At 37.7% G+C, this 19,732-nt stretch overlaps 1 protein-coding gene across 8 annotated transcripts in view; it reads right to left on the minus strand.

Moving 5' to 3' along the window:
• Nucleotides 1–19,732, minus strand: part of CDKAL1 (CDK5 regulatory subunit associated protein 1 like 1) — a 563,996-nt gene that overhangs the window by 276,528 nt on the left and 267,736 nt on the right. For all 8 annotated transcript variants that reach the window (XM_068931681.1, XM_068931679.1, XM_068931680.1 and 5 more), the window contains one exon: nt 14,425–14,591. In XM_068931681.1, coding sequence (XP_068787782.1) covers nt 14,425–14,591 — 167 coding nt within the window. The remainder of the gene's footprint in view (nt 1–14,424; nt 14,592–19,732) is intronic.

Raw genomic sequence — 19,732 nt, forward strand, 5'->3', positions numbered from 1 at the left:
GCTTCCTTCTTCCCCTCTTAAGCTTTAGAAAATAGTGTAAATGTAGTTTATAAGAAGCATCCTAGCAGACATCCATGATTTCTTGCTTATCAGTAAAGTACGTTGTTGTTTCTAAAATATCAGTAATGGCAAAAGTGCTGGGACCCAAGCTATGCACCACAACCCTATTACTCAGCTTATCTCCTAGCTCAAAACACTTCACTCAAAATCAGAGTTATGATATAAGAAAAAGTCAAGTTTCACAAAATGTTTCTGAATTTGCCAAGTTCTAAAAAATACCTCACTCTACAAACCAGAAAATAATTAGTTCTTTCTCACTCTTCTCAAATTTAGCATCCTTTGAATAACAGTCTCTTCTGTATATGATCACTTTGTGAATTCTTTTTAAAGGTCATAAACTATTTTTAGATGTTCTCACTTTCAAATAAAAGTGTTATTTTAACCTAGCTTTTGTAAAGCTAAGCATCATCTGAAAAGAAAGCAATAACTTGCTACAAAATCAGGGAATACTGTGTTTAAAAATTTAAGCAGATTTTGTCCTTTCCACTTTGCATACATACTAAAAACACATTTTCAAGTTATTTCTTTTCTATCTTAAGATAGAGTTTAATTCTTTCTCATAATAGGAGCTGCTTTTAAATTTCATACAAAAGTAGCTACACATTGCAGGCCAGCAGAAAATAAATAAAAGAGCATAAATAACAGTCTTTACCTGTGTTAAACACACCATGCATAGTAAAGAACAAGAAATTCCTTGTTTTATCACAATATTTTTTTTCAAGTCAGAGGTGATGAAATTCTGTAATTATGCGGAAGTGTTGGTTTCATTTTTCTTCCCTTTTCTTAACAAATAATAATTTGGTACAAAGTGTGGAAAGTGAGAAAATGAACCTTAAAAATTAGAAAGTGCTTTTCTATGCAGAGCATCTAAAAAAAAACCCCTAAATCCACTAATTGCTTACCTCACAGTAACTTGCAGAAAATTGAGGCATTGCATTTGATCTGCTTCAGCAGTAGGTGCCAAGAGGGTACTTTCAGATGCACTTACTAAGAAGAATTGAAATGATACGCATTCAATGGCCATATTTAAACAAGACTCTAGACAATACTGCTTCTTCTAATTACCTCCTATTAAAAAAAAAAAATCATATGTCTTCTACAAGTCTTGCAATCACAGATGTGGGTGTCCTTCAGGATTAAGAACATGACTGTTTTCATTTAAAGTCATTTCACTCCATTCTGGACTAATATGTCACAAGATGCCTAGTATTAATTAACTGAACGTTTCAGCAATCACTACAGGTCACTGTATGCAGTTAAGAACCACAAACGTAAGCTCAAAAAACTTAAAAATCCTGAGGGAATTCATCAGATGGTCACTTATGCACTGGAAAATATTAGCAATTCCACTGCATCATTTTGTACTAAAAAGAAGCACACTGGTCCCTCCATATCGAAGACAATGCATGCTTTAGAAAGTTAATCGCTTGTCACCTGTATCCCAGATACATAAAGGATGCACGTTACATGCACAGAAATCCTAATATAGCCTAGGTGTGGTGGTCACAGGTTTCACGCATGTTCTGGACCCTCAAAGCTCCTTCAAGAGAAGAGGAAGTTACAACCAACTCTACTTTGAAGTCCTTTCTCTGTGTGCTTTCTATAGCTAAAGCTAGACAAAATATACTGCACGCACTTTAAGATGTAAGTTCTGTTGAGCACATTCATGTATTTTCTGGCATAGACATGCACCTAAAGCCTCACTGATAAGGTGGTTTCCCACCAAGTACTTTGGAATCATAACTATTAACTTGGTGGATTTAACAGAACACGAATTATTAACATAAATGAAACAAATACAAGACAGAAATACCAGATGAACCACTGTCTCTTGTCATTTGCTTTTAAGTGCCAAAAGTATTCTTCCTTTCACTTACCTTTTACAAAGAGAAACTTGGAACGAGCAGTTCACAAGGAAACAGAATAATGAACTAAATGAGCATTTTGCTTCGTTACTCAAGAAATCTGAAGAAAACAGTCTTCCAAAATTTTTAAATGTTCAGATAGAAATACAGCATCCCATCCCAAAATTTTAAGGTAAGATGTTTCCAGTCTTACCACTTATCCACCCTACACCTACAACTCCAGTGAAGTACTTTCCCACACAGGTTTAATTGAAATACAGCTATGCACCGAACAATCATACTTAGTTAATTCTGACAGACTGACCCACACCACAGATTGCATAAAGAATAGTAGATTTCATCACTTAATAAAGCTATTAGTTAATATCCCAAAGAGAACTTGAAGGACATCATGGGCTAATGTATAATTGTACTTTACAGTGCCTTCACATTCTAAGCCTAACATCTGTTTCCTGTTCATAGATTTTTTTTTAAACAAAGTGCTTTGCATTACTAGATATAATTACATATTTCAGCTAGTAAGAAAAAATGTAATATAGATTTTATTTTATTCCCATCTGGAAATTATGAACTGCATTTTGAAATTACAAGACTGCGAAAGAAAACTTCGGTCTTTAATCATGGCTGAAACAGCGGATTGCCTTTTCCCCCCATACCATGGAATCTACTAATAGCTATATGAACGAATGGTAGCACTACATGAAGAAGAGATTTCATGCAAGAACAAAAAGGTCAAAGAGTAGCTCAATCTGCTTTAAGTTGAAGCTAAAAAATTGAAAACTTGTTTTAAATTTGGAATCTAGCAAAATAAGTAGGCTATCCTTTAGGATACTGATCATATAGGAAATAATTTTTTTCAGTTCTAAGCAGCTGCAATACATCAGAACACAAAAAACCTTGCCAGAAAGATTTTTATCTAGTCAGTATAATTTATCACAACAATTACAACACACAGATTTAACCGCCTAACCAAAAAAATCAATCCTTCTATTTGTAATGACATCATGCACAACTATAGGGAATCACCAAGACAATAAAAATCAGTATTCTTGCATCTTTGTCAGTATCAGCAAGCTTTTCAGGCACTGATTTTTTTCCCTTCAACCTCAAGTACGCAAAAATCTGGTATTTGAATTCTGCCTCATATTTGAGTCAGGATGATCTGAATAACTTGCTTCCTAGCAAAAGGATTTTATTCTCTGCCAAGAGTAAAACCCAACAAAGTGCTCATCCATATGGAAACATGACAAAATGGCACTCCCTCCAAATTTCTTCCCCTTCTGGCAGCTGTTAGTCTGGGTTATGTAATGAGGGGGCTCTGCCGACAGTTGCCTGTCAGAGGCACCGTGGTGGCACCACCAGCAGAGATCTGGATAAAAGTCAAGTGGCCGTGGTCCGTTTTATAAACGCTGCTGCTGCAGCGCCCTTCAGGAACAGATGTGATCCACCGACACAGGCAGGGCAACGATGAGACAAGACGATCAAGCCTGGAAAGCCCTTAACGGTTTTGTTAAAATTGATGAAGAGGGGACCGCGACCTCAGCATGAGCAACAAGGTTCTAAAAATCTCCGAACGTATAGGATGTATATTCGCAGACCTCCCACAGACGCTCGCCGGAAGGCAACGCCTCGCTCTCGTCGATGCGTGAAGCAGCGTGGAAGTAACAAAGCCATATGCTGCACAACCGTAGCGGCAAGCTCTGCTCCATGTAGTGACGTGACCTACACCCAGGTCTATGCAGCCCACTTAAGAGAAAGGGACGTCACACTCAAGCAGTCAGGAGCCCTCCCAATTCTGACCAACGTAATTTGAACATTAAAACCACATCTTTGGGTTGCCAGACAGAAGGCAAAAATCTATTTTGTCACACGGGAAAGACGCCTTCTGGATTACCAAACAAAAAGCTGGTGTTAGTTCAGGCCATCTTTGGAAATGGAGACAAATCAGACTGCAAGCCATGGTTCGCTGGTAGGGAAACCAGCAGGAAGAGCAACATGCTCAACCCTACCTATTCCCAGTTGTTCTCCTAGCTGTGCAATCTCTCTGTTTTTTCCAACTTCATAAAGGAAGCAACTCCAGCTAGTTAAGAAATTGGGGGTGGGGGGAGGGAGGACGACTACATACTACATATAATAAACTACAGGCCTTCAAAATCTTGCTGTATCTATTTTTATGAAAAATGAGGATAGCTAACAACAGTTCTTACAAAAAACAATACTGCATTTCATAGTCCAAAGCTTCAGCCGAGTTTTGTTGCCTCTCTTCTCATGAGTCATTACATAAACAAGGAAACACACAGTGGCAAACAGCAGCTATCTGATTTTTTAATTTTAAATACAGAAGAATCAAGAACTCCCTACTTAGCTAATAAGTACATACATTTCTCCCCAAGATATTACTTTTAACCTGGTTATACTTGGTGTATATATATATATATATATATATAAAGCACTGAAAGAAACTCTTTGCAGAGCATGATTTTTATATTTATCCAGAGGAAAAACAGTAATTCTCAGTACAAAAATCATGCTCTGGGTTCCTGACATGCTTCACTGGGATCCCTACCACACCCTGCTTTCAACCTTGAAGTAAGATTGACTTACTAAGTGTTTGCATTGGGTAGGTGCTGCCTGCTTATTACTCAGCCCGTCTGGAATTGCGAGCCCAGGTAAAACATCCCAGTCCCCGTAAGCGTGTCCCCAAAATACAGCCAACTCAGTGAGACGTTCAGCACTTAAGAGTATCAAATTGATTACCTTGAACTGGTGCGAGTTGTGTGGTTGGAAACATGCGCTAAAGGGTTCAGTGCTTTCAAAGATGCAACTCACTACCGCAGTCATCATTACAACTGTAAAGAGACTTTATGTAATTTTGGAGTACTGTTTGTCCCAGTTTCAGCAATTGAAATTGCTACGGTAAAAAGTGTGATTAAATTAACAGCTAGAATGATGGCTTAAGGAGTTATAGTCAGCCAGGCAAATAGTTAATGCTAATTCCTTGTGAAACGATCAATTCTAATGTGCAAGAAAACACATATCTCTTCTTTTTTTTTCCGCCCATGATGCTCTCTAATTTCTCATCATAAAACACTGCCCCAAATATTTTTTCTGTAAGTAAATTAATACTTCTCTTTGCAATGTGTATTACAAATACCTACATTGGGAAGTTCCCTAAAAGGCTATTTATTTTAAAAGCACAGCACTACTTCAAATAAGTTTGTGTCTCAATCTTATTTTATGCTACCTAATAAAACCTCAAAAATTAATTAAAATGTAAAGAGTGGAACATATTTACAATAGGTGAGAAGTAGGACTGTCACAGAATCCCTGCACAAAAAATACTTTACCTTACCTATAACGTGCCCCAACACACAAACTTTTTGCCTTCAGAAATCTGGATCAGTGAAACAGGCTTGCTAGTGTTATTCATACCATGCATTTGTTCACCATCTCAGAAAGTGAGAATCTTACATGATGTAGAAAAATCGATGGTTTCTGCTCAGGAGGAAATCACAGAAGGGGTGGCACCACCCGCCATAGCTCAGCTGCACCGAGACAGGTCAGTGCCAGGAAGCTCCCCTCTTGTTTCCCTCTTGATTTCAAATGAGCACGTACAAAACCTAAAAAAGCACCTGCTTTAGCAGGTTACAGTGCAATGAAAATAGCGGAACGTTAATCTAAACCCGAACCTTTAGCCAAGTGCTCTCAGCTTCTATCTTTTGTAGACACCCAATTCACGGACCTCAGCTAAATTTTACAGAAAAATAGAATATTCAAAACTATAATGACAAGATTTAAATGACAGAATTTAGGTTCATCAGTGGCTCATCTACATTTAACATAACTAAATTAATTGAATTCAAAGGCTGGACAGCAGAGATTTTATAAAGTCTTTTCCTCAATTTACAATGTTACAGATGCCTACAACCAATATTCTTGTGTAGTTTTATTCAAATTGGTAGAATACATTAAATTTCCTTTTTCTCATTTTTAAATCAAAGAATAATCACCTAAAATCATACTTTAAACTCGTGCCAAAGCCTAATGAAGCAAGCAGTCTTATTGAAGATTATGCAGTCACAGTGAATGTGACAGCTCATCTATCAAAGAAAACAAAGGATTTTATGCATCTAAACTAAATAGAAGCTTGTGGAAAAGCATGGAGAGTAGTCCGTAGAACTTTACTTGTTATAATATAAATAAGTAGGAAAGTAAGATCTCATTTCATTTTTAATGTAAGCACAAATATTAAAATAAGATGGCACAGTTTGTTATGTAAGATACATATCTGACGTTAACTTCTGCCCCCATATCCTGAAGCCCATGACAACTGCTAAAATATTCACTTTATTTGGCAAATGTGCAGTTTCCCATACGCATAATACCTGTTCTTTGAACAAACTGTTCAGATAATGGAGACTTTTATTTTCTACGAGTAATCCACCAATGAAATAAGTCTCAGCTCCAAAGGTCTGCTGTGAACAGACAGTATCACAAATGATTGACAGACAACCCGACACTAAACACAAAACCGAGAGTAGATCTGTCTGCATTTAAATTCTCTTCATTCTTATGATACCTAAGCAGCAAGAGAAACTCTCACACGGGCAAATCATAGTTAAGGTACAGTTAACATCCACAGCTTTAACTGCTCAAGCAAAGTGCTACTTAATGTTAACCCAAACTTTTATGCATGGATTATTAAATACAGCAGAACACTAGATACTTGCAAAAAGTATTCTTTTTTTGAAGGAGAAATGAATCTTACATAAAAGTAGTTCTTTCTCTGCAACGTTTCTCAATTAAGAATGTCTTCTGAAACTGTTGTAAAGCAAAGCGTGAGCTTCCATCCCACCAGCCCAAACACTATTTTCTACATCATCAAGGGCAAGCCCTTATTGTTTATCAAAGCTCTCAACACAATGACATTTCTGAAGTTTTTAAGAGACATCCAAGATCCACAAATGCGACATACAACCTTCAACAAGAATAACGCAGATTCTTATTTTGACATTGATTAAACCTAATCACATTCCACCAGCTCACAGAAAACATATCTATCACCAATTATTTATGGACATTAGGCCCTGCTGAGTTTGAGACCTTAAAATTCTAGATTAGACAAAAAGCGTGTGACCTGTCTCAAAAGAGAGCAGAGACTCTTCCCTTTCCTATCCTCGTAATATCCAAATATGTATTCATTCTGAGGTACACTCACCCCTGAAAAAGTCCCCATGATATCATGCTTTAAGGAGCAATTTCAAGGAAACGTGCTGTATTTGGAAACCCAAAAGAGTAAGAATACGTTAAGAGGAAGGTATAGAGGTACAGAGGTATTTATTAGTACTGAAAAAAAAAAAGGAATAAACAACATAAGCAAAGATATATGTACAGCCTCCGTAATACATATAAGCATTTACCATAATACTGAAGGCAAAAATAAGCATACTTTTTTCTTTTTCATGAGCCCAGATGCAACCACCCATTACTGTAGTCTCTAATCTCCCCCTTCCTCGATATCTGAAATTTCTTTCCATGATACTGCTAGCAAGAAAAACATAATTTGAATAGACACAACTGTGTAATTCCAGCAAGGGAAAGTTGCATGGTCCACTGACTATAAAACACTACAAAAGTTATGGTAATAAGAGGTCAGAGGCTTAACTATTCATTTATTTAAATATTTGCCACAGTTTTCACTTTTTCTGGTCAAATCAACAGATTTTAATTGGTGCTTTCAAATGCAGCAGTCTATGAAAATGACAAAAATAATACTAGAAACAAAGCAAATACATGCCCTAAAGGCCTTTTTATTCTTGAAATCATGCTGCTTTCCTAACTGCTGTTGAAGAATGCGCATATATATATTTTTAAATGCATTTCAAATCAACTTAAACTCTAGCTTACTAAAAACTTCAGCTTATGGACAATGCTCAAAAACGTTTAGTGCGCTCTTAGAAGAGGAAAGAAAAATACGGAAAAAAGAGAAGTGAATTAGTAATTTTACTGTATAACTATGCGCTGTGTCAGGGCACGTCTGGGGAAGCCATCTGTAGGGTATCAGCCTCAATGAGGGTAAAGTACATAAACACTCAGCTGACATGAAAAAAATCAAAGCGAAAGAGCAAAGAAATACTATTGCGATTCTCAGTGCACTTGGTACGCCTCACGCGTTTAAAGACACCGCTGCCACACAGACTCCATCTCAGTGGCTGCTGTATCACTAAAATGTCCTGAATTAATAATGGAGATAAAGCCCACAGATGGCATATGGTATGGTTTGAGATAGACTCATTTTGACAGGTGACAAGGAAGACTACTCATCTAGTCATGTGAAATTAAGCACTTACGGGAATGGCAGGTGTGAACTGCCTTTTTTATACAGATTTGGAAGCACCCCGTCACTCATACAAAGTGTTGTACTAAACTCCCAGACAAATCTGGAAGTAGAGCTAGAGCTAAACTTGCAAGGGAGATAAGCACAGGCTGAAATGCAAGCCCCTGCCCTCTTACACCCTGGATGATTTGCATTCCCTCCTGATTTGGCCAGAGTTCCAGATACTGAGCAAGAAATAAGGTTAAAAACCTAAAGAAAAGTGGAACATATTCAAGGCAAAAATCAGTCTCTAACACGACTCCACTAACATTAGTTTATTTCAGCTAGCTATAAATTTGGCCCTGTTTTTTGACTTCTCTAACTCCCATTCACCTTTTATCTACTACTACTGTTTTAATGGATTTTTCCCATCCCTCCCCCTCCATTAGTCACTGCAAGCAGACATAAAATGCAAACTCACTAGAGCACTAGCCAATAACTCCATAATACGACTGTAGAATAAAAGCCTGAGGGTTACTTCTAAAGCAGGATGCATACCTTACGTCAGTTTTGGTAGATGTTGATACTATAGGACCATAATAACTTTGTCATCTGGGAGACTCTGTAATTTGAACTGTAGCTCTGTATAATTACATATGAGCAACTGTTAACAAGTTAACCGTACACACGTGCATTCATTACAGGTATTGTTAGCCTGAAATTATCCTTTTCGTTCACCCTTAACCTTTTATGAAATGAAAACATTTCTGAGCTACAACATTTTGCCCTGCCCAAAGCCCACGTCTCTGCTTTACTAAATTTTCTGCCATGCAGACATAAACTCAAGTGTTTCCTCAATTGTCATCAACATGTTAAGAGAGGGCAGCTATCTGAATAAGGTACAAATCTCAAAATCTTGGTTTGAGATCAAGCTTAAAAAAAGAAGAAAAGAAAGCTATATATATATTTCACAACGTAGACGTTCAGACAGACAGCTGAGCCTGTCAGAAAGAACGCTGGAGAACGTAATATTTTCACATCATCCCTTGGCTGCCCAGATTTTCTCTGAGAGAAAAACTGAGCACCTCCTGTGGCTGAACTGCAAACTCCACCAAATGCTTCAGTGTCTTACTGCCACAACGAAGAAAAACATGATTTTGGGGTATCCTCAGTTGTTTCAGTTTTGTTTTGTTTTTTAAACACACTGAATAAATCTCTAAATGATACTGATAAAAGTCACAAGGCAAAAATCATAGCATCTTTGACCGTGTTTCGGAAATTCTGAAGCAAAATCTCCAACAACTCCTGCCCAGCCATCTACAGAGTGATTCTGATGTGTGCAAACTAGATTCATTTCAAAAGAAACCAGAGCAGTGGCTATACTCCAGGCTAACACTGAACATGCCCCAACGCCTTAGGGGGAACACCGAGATTCAAACCAATGATCAGTCATTGAAACAGCTTTGAAATATGTGTAGTAGGGAGGTTTCATTGAGCGGATTAAATTTAGTTAGAAGTAAAAACTCCACAATGCATATAATGCAGATACAAGGGCTTCTGTACCTACTGCTTCAATTTCCTCATCTGCTCCTATTGCTCCAAACCCCTTGCTACTGTAAAAACAGACATCATCTTCAGCTGAAGAAAAAAGAAGATAAAAAAATTTAGTGTTTTAGATTCTACAGTGATTAATGTGGCAAAAGCTCATTTTCCAATGACTTAGATCTGTATGCAGTGTATCAAAAAACATTTCATATTTTGAGTCATTATAAAAAAACGGTTTTCAATAATTCTTTCTTTAAAATAACAAGCAGGCCCAACTGAATGCAGAATTTATTGTTTGAAAACATGTGGTTGCTTCTCATCCCAAAATTGTTAATGCATACATAAGTACATAAGGCACTGTCACCATCGCATTTACTGAATCAAAAACTAGAAGTACTGAACTATGACAAAATGAACCACATACATAAGCATAACGATGTGTTTCATGAGATTAACAGCCTCCCTTGTAATGAGAAACATCTTCAAGGATAGACTTGCATTTACCTTACAATAATATCTGAAGGCACTGGATATGCTCAGTATTTTAAATTATGTGAAAACTTCAACTCACTCCCTATTTATAACGCCAAACACAATTCCCTCCTCCTCGGCGCTATTCCCACAATTCCTCCTCCACCTGCGCTGGCTGCCAGCGTCCGCTGGAAGAGCGGAGCTGCTGCCTGTCGCTTCTTAGGGGACTCTAAGGGACTGTCTCCCAGACATAGAGGCAGATGAAACACTCCTGGGACAAGCGGCGTTTTCTTTTCCTCCATTTTTGTTCTTAAGGAACTTACGAGTGAGTGTGTGCACAATAGTAATGAATCAGAAGACTCGCAGAGCCTAAGCCTAGCCACAAACTTGGAGTGAAAATACAATGGGAAAGTTGCCGTTTTCTTCGGAGCAAAGAGGAATCTCAGGATTATCTCCCAGAAGACAGCCTAAGTGGATCGCTAATCATAATCCCCCCCACTGCACAGTTTTGGAGCAAAGAGTATCTTAGTGAAATAACTTTTTTGTGAAAAGGAAGCACCTGTAAATGTGAAAACCATTTCAATATGTCAGTAGGTTATCCAACAGCTTATCAAAAAGTGGGCTGAATTTCTTTTAACGGAGCAAGCTATTCCAGTTATATACACGAAAGAAGTCTTCATATTATTTTAGTCAGTGGATGGGACCTATTCTCTTTAGAAAGATCATCAAGACATTCATTAATAGGTAGTTAAAGTGCATCATGTCTAAGTAATTTTAATGACCCATCACAGCAACATAAACAATGTCAGCTGGGCATCTTTTAAAGGACTGAGGGGTGGGGGAAAAGGGAGCAAAAACCAACACTCAAAATAACTCCTTATCCCTCTACATTTAAGGTGCTGCAACAGTATGCTCAATCTATAGACCTCAATTGCTTATAGAGTGTAACGTTTTAAAATTTTAGTTCTTTACTCAGTCATCAGTCATAATATTCAGACAACTTTTTTCTCATTCACTGAAGACACAAGCGTTGCCACTGAGGTATGGGGAAATCTTTCCTTCTACTGCAGCTGCGCCATCCACCACTCAAAAAATGATATTAATCTACACACTTCTATTCTTTTTAGTTTTAATCTTCTCCCATCCTGATGAGCGGAAAGCATAGAAATTCCAGCAAGGAGCAGAAGAAACCTATGAATTCCAAGCACACCATTAAGGCAGTGAGCTGACACTTTTAATTAGCAGAGACTAAAAACCGTGACTATCTGAAGGAAAAGAGACAGACTTGTAAAATGTTTCAAAATTTATATTTATGTACAAAAATAGTTATAATGATGGAGTTTATGCAACATGCCAAGTTAAGATTTGAAAATTAAACTAAGATCTTTCAAAATTGATATTTTTAAAGCATTTAAAACATAAAACATAAGTTTTAAAACATAAAACTAAATTTACTGTTATTGGAAAAAACAAATGAATTCATAGAAGCTTTGTTATTACTTTTGGAGGTAACAAGAATAAAACAGACACAAAACTGGCAAAACCTTTTACCTGCAGCTGAGCTCCAATAACTATGGCAAAAATTGCAAATAAAGCAAAATCGCTGCTTTTAGGCTGAGTTCCCCTAGAGGATGCTCTGTCCGGGTCTTAAAATTATTTCATGCTTTTACATGACTGCTGCTGCTCTATGCCATTTATCAGACATGTTCTTCAGTAAGGTAGAAAAAAAAAAAAACCTTGTCTTGTAGTTCCATATGTACAATTGTGCGTAATAGCTGCAAATTTCTGATTTTAAAAGGGATACACAAGACTGGAACAATTTTTCTTTTAAGTTTAGTATACAAAATGACACATTTAGTATATTTTCCCATGTATACTTCTTCAAAGAAAGCCGAACATCTTCCCAGTTAGCAATGGGACATCTAACCAAATAAATTAATCAAGTGCATCACCTTTTAAGATGGTTAATGAGAGATGTTTGCAACCAATAATACACTTCATAGTTTTCTTAGGAGATAACAGGGCTATGTCTGGATTTTATCCTAATCAACTGACATGAAGGTTAATCAACTTCTCATTTTGTTTCTTTTGTTTTTTAAACAAATCACAGTGTTAGCCTTTCCTCAACTGGAAAGTTAAAAGCACATTCCCCATAAAAAGTTTATTTTGTCTGGTGAAAATGTATACAGGAGACTGCCAACATTCCCCTGTGATCTTTCACAGATACAAGTCTGGTAAGTTTGGAAAAGGGGAGTAGACAGAAAAGCAAAAGGTTAAAAAAAAAAAATTTACAAATTTAATCTGACAAATCATCAGAATTGTTTCACCAAATTATAAACTCAGAAATTCTCGCTCACACATCAAGACGTTTAAATCATCTGCAAAAAAAGCACCACATAAACTGGAAATTGCATGAAACACTGAAGAAGGCAAGGGGATATTAGTAAAAGAGACCAGCATATACATGATCCATGCTCTTCATGGCAACACTCAAGACACATTTTCAATAGGCCTTCATGAATTCCTCTGGCTCTGCCATCACACTTAAAGATCCATTTGTAAAGAGATTAGCTTGCACTCCTGAGTATGAGTCAGGTATAGACTGAACTTCCAGGAGAGTCCTACTTCCAGCACTTTGAAGAAAATTTGAAAGCAGAAAGATTAGAGACCGTGAATCAAAACCATTCACAGATTACAGAGCTGACATACTCACACTCACTAAGATTGCTAGGGATTGAAGGAAAGCAAACCTACCTCTCACCTTCCTCAGATTATATCAAATTGAGGAGACTACAGTGCCATTTAGCTGGCACGTGCTTATTTCCAGAAACTGATTAAAAAAAAAATCCCTTTGGGAATACTCATAAGGTGAGCAGCAGTGATAAAAGCAGCAGTGTATGCCAAGATGCTTTGTATATTAGGAGTTAAAAGTGAAAGCAAAGACAATGACTGTCAAAATTGCTAGAAGCCTGATTTGCTGTTCTATAAGATGCCAAAATTTTAAAAGGGAAAAAAAGAGGAAAAATCAATGACAGATATGAGAGTTCAAGATAGAACGCAAAGCTCTAAGAAACACAACCAAACCGTTTCCCTAAAGATTTCCATTCAGTATGTTGCTACGACTCCATCTTGGCTAAGTGTATGTTAAACCAAAGAATAACATAGCAGCCTGGAAAATTTCCTGGGATTTTCTGCTGCTTGTACCCTTTAGCTGGTGAAGTGAAAAACTGCTCATTCCTGGCAAGGAAAACTCCTCTTCCCCATATGGTTCAATAGGGAAAGGTGCAGTATTGTTATCATAGCAGAAGAGGACTCGGGTCAGAAAACACTGCCCTCAGTAGCTCAAGGAATTGTAAGTGAAACTATTAATTCTATATCATCTTAGGGAAAGCAGCATGGACACCAGCTATTTATCTGAATACGCATAGCTACAAAATCTATCTGAAGCTGTAACATTCCTTGTTGTTTTATTCCCTTTAAACTCAGAATCTTTCCATGAACAGTTCCCATGAACTTCAGTAAATTCATTTGCTGACAGAATCCAACCAAACCAACCGATGTTTGAAACAAAGCTCTCATATCCTGCTTCTTGCATTCCTGATATTCTTTTAAATTTCACAGTACACATAGTTGCTTCTAATTCCATTGAACCACTTGATTACAAATTTTTCTTATGCAAATACTCAGTTAAAGTTCCCATTTCCTGTCATGGAAGCTCTATGCACTCTCAGAACAGCATCTGACATCCAAATATGAATACAATGTTGAGTGAGACCAGCATAAAGTGTTTCTGGAAATATTAATCTGAGGAACGAATGGGAAGAAGATTTCAATCCCACAGTCCATTGCCTGCTAATGGCATTTCCTTTAGTTCTTGAAAACACTGGACACATGGACAGAACCCCAGCATCACTACCATCAAGATCTACAAGTCAGAGACCTCAATAATATTATCATTCCAAAACGATTTGAATATCTTATTAATTGGCTAACTTGCTGTGTCAGGCCAATGGCTGAACTCTATTAGTCTAATTCTATACATTTACATGCAGTTTCTTTTTTAAGCTACTGTTTTAAATGAAATGCACTATACATAGGGTTCCATACTGACTCAGTCAATGAAGGTCCACACCAGCATATAAATTATTCTCTTTTTTTTCCCCTTACCTCCAGATGCTCCAAAATATAGGGAGGGTTTGTCATGCCAAGTCTCAGCATAGCTCCCTCAGGAACAGCTTCAACCAGCTTCCACAAGAGCGTTGGGAGGTCTGTGCCAATGTCTCTGCCATAAGCCCCCGTGTCTTCACTGGTCAGCCATATCTCACAAACACCCTCTGTGAATAAAAGAAAGAGATAATTAACAAATCTGTTTTAGAGCTGTTTATTTTATCATACAGCTGCTCACTCTTTAATGCAGTATTTCACAAGGCTATTATGCAGCCAGACTGGGTATTCAATTGCAAGGGGGAGGAAAGGAGGGGGAAGGCTTATCCCATGGGTAGCAGTGGGTTATTAAGTTCATTTTATGAGCACAAGAGTGCTACAACAATGCTGTAAATTATCATTGCTGTGGAGTGATTAACATTCACAGCCAATGACGAATTCTGTGCTGCCTCTATAGCAAGTCAGTCAAGTCTAGCACTCTGCTCTATTTTTTAAACCTAATTCATTAAACACTGCAAGCAACATTACCCAAGCAAAGAGTTTGCATTAACGGTCATTACTAGTAGTTAACTCATTAACTGGTAAGCTTCCAATAAGCAAAAATAGTTCTAAAGTATAGTGATTAACATTCCCCCTGGAATAACTATTAAAAACTTGTATTCTATAAGCGATACAATTAGCAATGCAATATTAAGGTTGTATTGAAAAGGTTAGTCACCACTGCATGACTAAGTGACAGTGTTGGAAAACCTGTTTCCTGGCAGTTAATACTTTATTTTCCATCAATCAGGCCTTAGGAAATAGTATATTTGATTTATAGCATAAAGAGTATTAACCTTGAACGCTGAAATTTGGTAATAATGTCCCCCTGCTCAAAGAGGGGAAAGACTGCACCACCCTTTAATAATAGTTGAAAGCAATGAGGTTCCACACAGCCACTTCTATGAGGCCGCCCAGCTTCCAGCCTTTCCATAATGCGATCCGCCTCCTCCCCCCGCCACCCTCAAAACAAGAAAGAAGCCATCGAAAACAGGGTGGCTGGGAGGACGACTCCTGTGATTACTGGCTAGATAAGCTATCACCGACTCAGTGAAGAGCTAACTTTCTACTACAAACGACAAACTAGTAAGAAAACATCCAACCACTCGAAGGGGCATAACTAAAGTTTCAAAGCACTCTTCAGACCAGCAGAGGAAGGATGCATCACAAAACCTAAGTGTTAGACATATATGAGATTAGGAAAATGCAAACAAAGTACATTAAATCACACAAAGTGATGAAACTAGAAAAACAAAAGCAATGTAAACTCAAGACTGCTGCTCTTAAACTCGCACTATAACAATAAAGGAGGACAGCAGACTATGGGGAATGTCAAAGTTAATACTATTTGTTTAGAAAGATTTTTAACATCATTTACTATTTAGAATTTCAAAAGATTTTAAAATTAAAGGCAAACCAAAAAAATTCTTTCTTCTTAGGTTTTGCTTCAACAGTAGTTTAGTGAGATGTATATTCAGTTCTCACAAAAGGCCTAGTGAAAAGTATTCTTGAAATAACGCTCTTTGTTTATCAAACTTTCAGTCACAACTTTTTAGCCACATTCAAATAGAGCTCCCCGCTACATGATCCGGCATGCAGAATTTGTTTGCAATATATAACCACACTTTAGCTCCCGTAGCAGTTGCTACTGTTTCAGAACTGCATCTCACAGCAGGCAGCAGTAGGCTATAAAACTTATTCTGTTTGCTGCCTGTCTTACGTTTTCTGAGATATTGAAAAAAAGTGAATTATGTGTTACATTCTAAAAGTAAGAAAAACATAAATGATATATATAATGGTAACGTTCTGGGTTTTTTTCCCTCCCCCAAATCAGTTTCCGGTAGTCATCAGAATACTGCACAATTAATTACCTTTTCTTTTCTTTCTTTCTTTTTTTTTTTTTAATTTTCAGTCTGAACAGTCCCAAGCTTTTTTCCGCATGGAAATGGCTGATGGAACACTGCCTCACAGTTACCAGATGAACGTGAAGGAAAAAAATAAATAAATCACTGACTGGGAATGGAAATAACATTCCCGTGGAAAACAACAGTGAGCTTTTAGAGCTGCATAGGTGGAGACCATTAGCCCCCTGGTGGGCTGAAACTTCAAATTAAATCACATGAAGAGGAAGCAGCTGTAACAGTAAATCAGCAACAACAGGAATAACTGTCTCATCTGCTCTCCGATCAGGGTGTTGAACAACAGGCAACGCGAATAATTCATGCTGAGAAAGGCAGGGATGTATTTATAATCCAGAGAGGAAAAAAAAAATCTGTGTTTTAAGAGAATATTCGCTTCCCAATTGCAGGCTGACAAAATGGACCTTCAAATCCTGAAAGCTGTTACGAGTGCTCAGCCTTCACAAACCAACTGAGCGCTCAACTCCGGTGATTCAGGCTTGGTGACAATTCAAATGCAAGTTGCCAGGCTGTTTTTTCTAGCCCTTTGCATCCTGAAGTTAGAGAAGTCTATACTTAAACTCAGTAAGAGGAGAAAACAACACACTTTCAACAGTGATCTTAATAGAGCGAACCAATTAAAGTAAGAAATATTATCACTTAAGTTCTTACACTTCCCTTTTTCACTCAACCCTTTGCCCCTCCAAACTCCAGCCTTATGCAGGATTTTATTTAAATCTACTGTCTAATCATGCACAGTAACTTTTTCATTTCTTTTGCAGTGAACAGTCTCCTAACTAGATCACTCAGCATGCTGTTACTGGATAATTTTGGGGTAGCAAAAACAAGCTGATTGTGTAAACAAAAAAAATTGATCCAAACTGCAAAGCCTGGATGTGCAAAGTCAGTGCATGTGTTACAGTGTTAAGCTCCATTATCATTAGACGCAAGTAATTACAAATCAGCCCGTGGTCACAGCTCGTAGTTTATTTCTCGCCCTGCCATCACCATCCCGCATAAAGAGTAACCTCAGCAGCTGGATTCTGATCTCTGCTCTGCTGTAATTGGAGATGACTGAGAATAGAAAATGTTGGAGAGAAAAAGGTTCCAAGTAAATGGAATAGGTTTCGTACCTAACAGAACATCTCATTATAAAGAATACTCATTGCCAATAATCTGATACGGGTTTTAACTTTGTTTTTCTGGAGCAGCCTAAACAATCCTTGTCATAAAGGAAAGAAGAAATCCTACAGCTGCCACTTTTATGAGACATGGAGATTTCTATTTTAGACCCGCTCAAAATGATTCATTTCTTTAATACAATTTTTCTAGAACTTAATGTGTTGCTTTATTTTCATGCCACCGTTGTAAACATAAATCTTATTAATTTGAAGGGAAATCTACTCCACTTCTACAAATCCATCTGAAACTTAAAATATTAGCCACTATTTCTGTCGAAATTCTTCTTTTTATTAGCCAGATGTACTTTGTACAAATGACACTCAATTGCATCTAACCGGATATCTTTAATAAAGTAAAATGACAACTATGGTTAAATATTTGTAAAATATGGCTGTTATTTGTAAAATAACAAAATCCAGTGAGGCTGAAATGGAAATAACCATTAAAATGAGTTCTCCAAAATAATCTCTCCATGTTAATTTTTCAGTAAACTGAAAAAACCTCCTCTGTTTTCCTGGAAAAGATTCAAAAAGTACAATAACTCCCTAATTTTTCTTCTCCTTCCCTTCTTTTTTTCCTCTTTCCTGTGAGATTTTCTAATGTGACCAGGAGGGGCTTCTCCCACAATGCAATTCCCTGCAGGCTGCCACAGTGGGAGACTCCCAATTCTGACCTTCTCAGTAGCCCATATATGCTTATCAATAGCTGCCTGACCTCCCTGCTATTCCTCCTCCAACAGCGAATTCTTATGGCAGCCTGCAGCGCTGTGCAGACCAGAGAAATACCTCTCCCACTGGAAAGACCATCTGCCAAGGGGAGGTCAGACTTAAATGTTTGTCAAAACCTGCCTTCAGACTCGAGGACAATCAATCTAAAGCTGCCATTCCTGATCACCTCTTTAATATTAGAAAAATTTGTAGCCAAAGACAGGGAGAAAGGCTTGGAAAAAATCAAATTCATTTTAAATCTGCTCATTGCTCAGCATGAGCTTACCCTACAGGAATTCCTTTTCTCTTCAATTATCAGTTTCCCAGTAGTTATACAGCCAAGGGGTTTACAGGGACTATCCATGTATGTGATGTGGGGCACATGTGAGAGCACTTTGTGCCTTAATTCAGAAACTATGACGATGTCTGCACACATACCACATCACTGTGTCAAGCTGGATATAATGGTAGTTTTAACAGAAACTGAGATCGGGAGGAATCAATTCCCTCCTCTACTTGTGAGCTACTTTGCACACACAGATTTACTGTGCAGTCCATACAAGAGTCCAGGCCTCTTCTCAGACAGCCAGTTCCACCACAGGGATGACTGCTGAAGGATCCCATTGCTGGGAAGTCCTAAAAGATCAAGTCAATCTGGGAGCTACTCATTAATGTTAATGGTGATCTTGAAGGGTTAGCTTCTTTAAGATCACCAAGGAATTCATATTTGAAATGCAGAAGAAGGAATTGTACAGAAGAGAATGCAGTTACACACACTCACACATGCAAATCCTGTCCAAACACACGCTGTCCCAGGATCAAAAAGGAACTCGCACCTAATCGTTACCATGCGAAACTGCAGAATATCTGGCAAGCAGATGACAAAAGACGTAGACTGAAGAAAAAAAGATAGGTACAGAGCTAGTGAAAGAGGCCAGCTGCTAGGCTGCAGCCCAGCACATCGGTATTTTTTCCGTACCTTAGAAAGCGTGGGTCAGCTTATGATGCAGTGATATCTCATATTTAGACCAATATAGTACTAGAGCTCTGCTCATGACACATTACACACAACTAGTCTCATTCACAGTCTCATTTTTACTTGGAGGAACAAAGCTCTAGCATAATATCTCATAGCCTAATTTTCTTCAGGATCCTTATTACACCTAGATATATTTTCCTCTTTCCAAAGTATCAGTGTTTTTCACCCTTCTGTGCATTCTTAAGGAAGTAGATGACGATTGTCTACTCCTATTTTCTTAACGCTTACCACATATAGCAGAATAAGATCTGGACGGTGCCATGAAAACTGGCTGACCTATTTATTGGAAACGCAATGCTTTGAGAAATTGTTAGATCCTTGAAACTGCTGTTAAAGTTTGAGCCTAGCAGAAATAAGTTGACAGGCTTACCCCTCACTCCACAACACAGAAGAGAGAAATGGCTGATTGAGTGGCCATGAAAGTCTGTTTGGCATTAACACATTTC

The sequence above is a fragment of the Struthio camelus genome, chromosome 2 (genome assembly GCF_040807025.1).
Source record: "Struthio camelus isolate bStrCam1 chromosome 2, bStrCam1.hap1, whole genome shotgun sequence".
Classification (NCBI taxonomy): domain Eukaryota; kingdom Metazoa; phylum Chordata; class Aves; order Struthioniformes; family Struthionidae; genus Struthio; species Struthio camelus.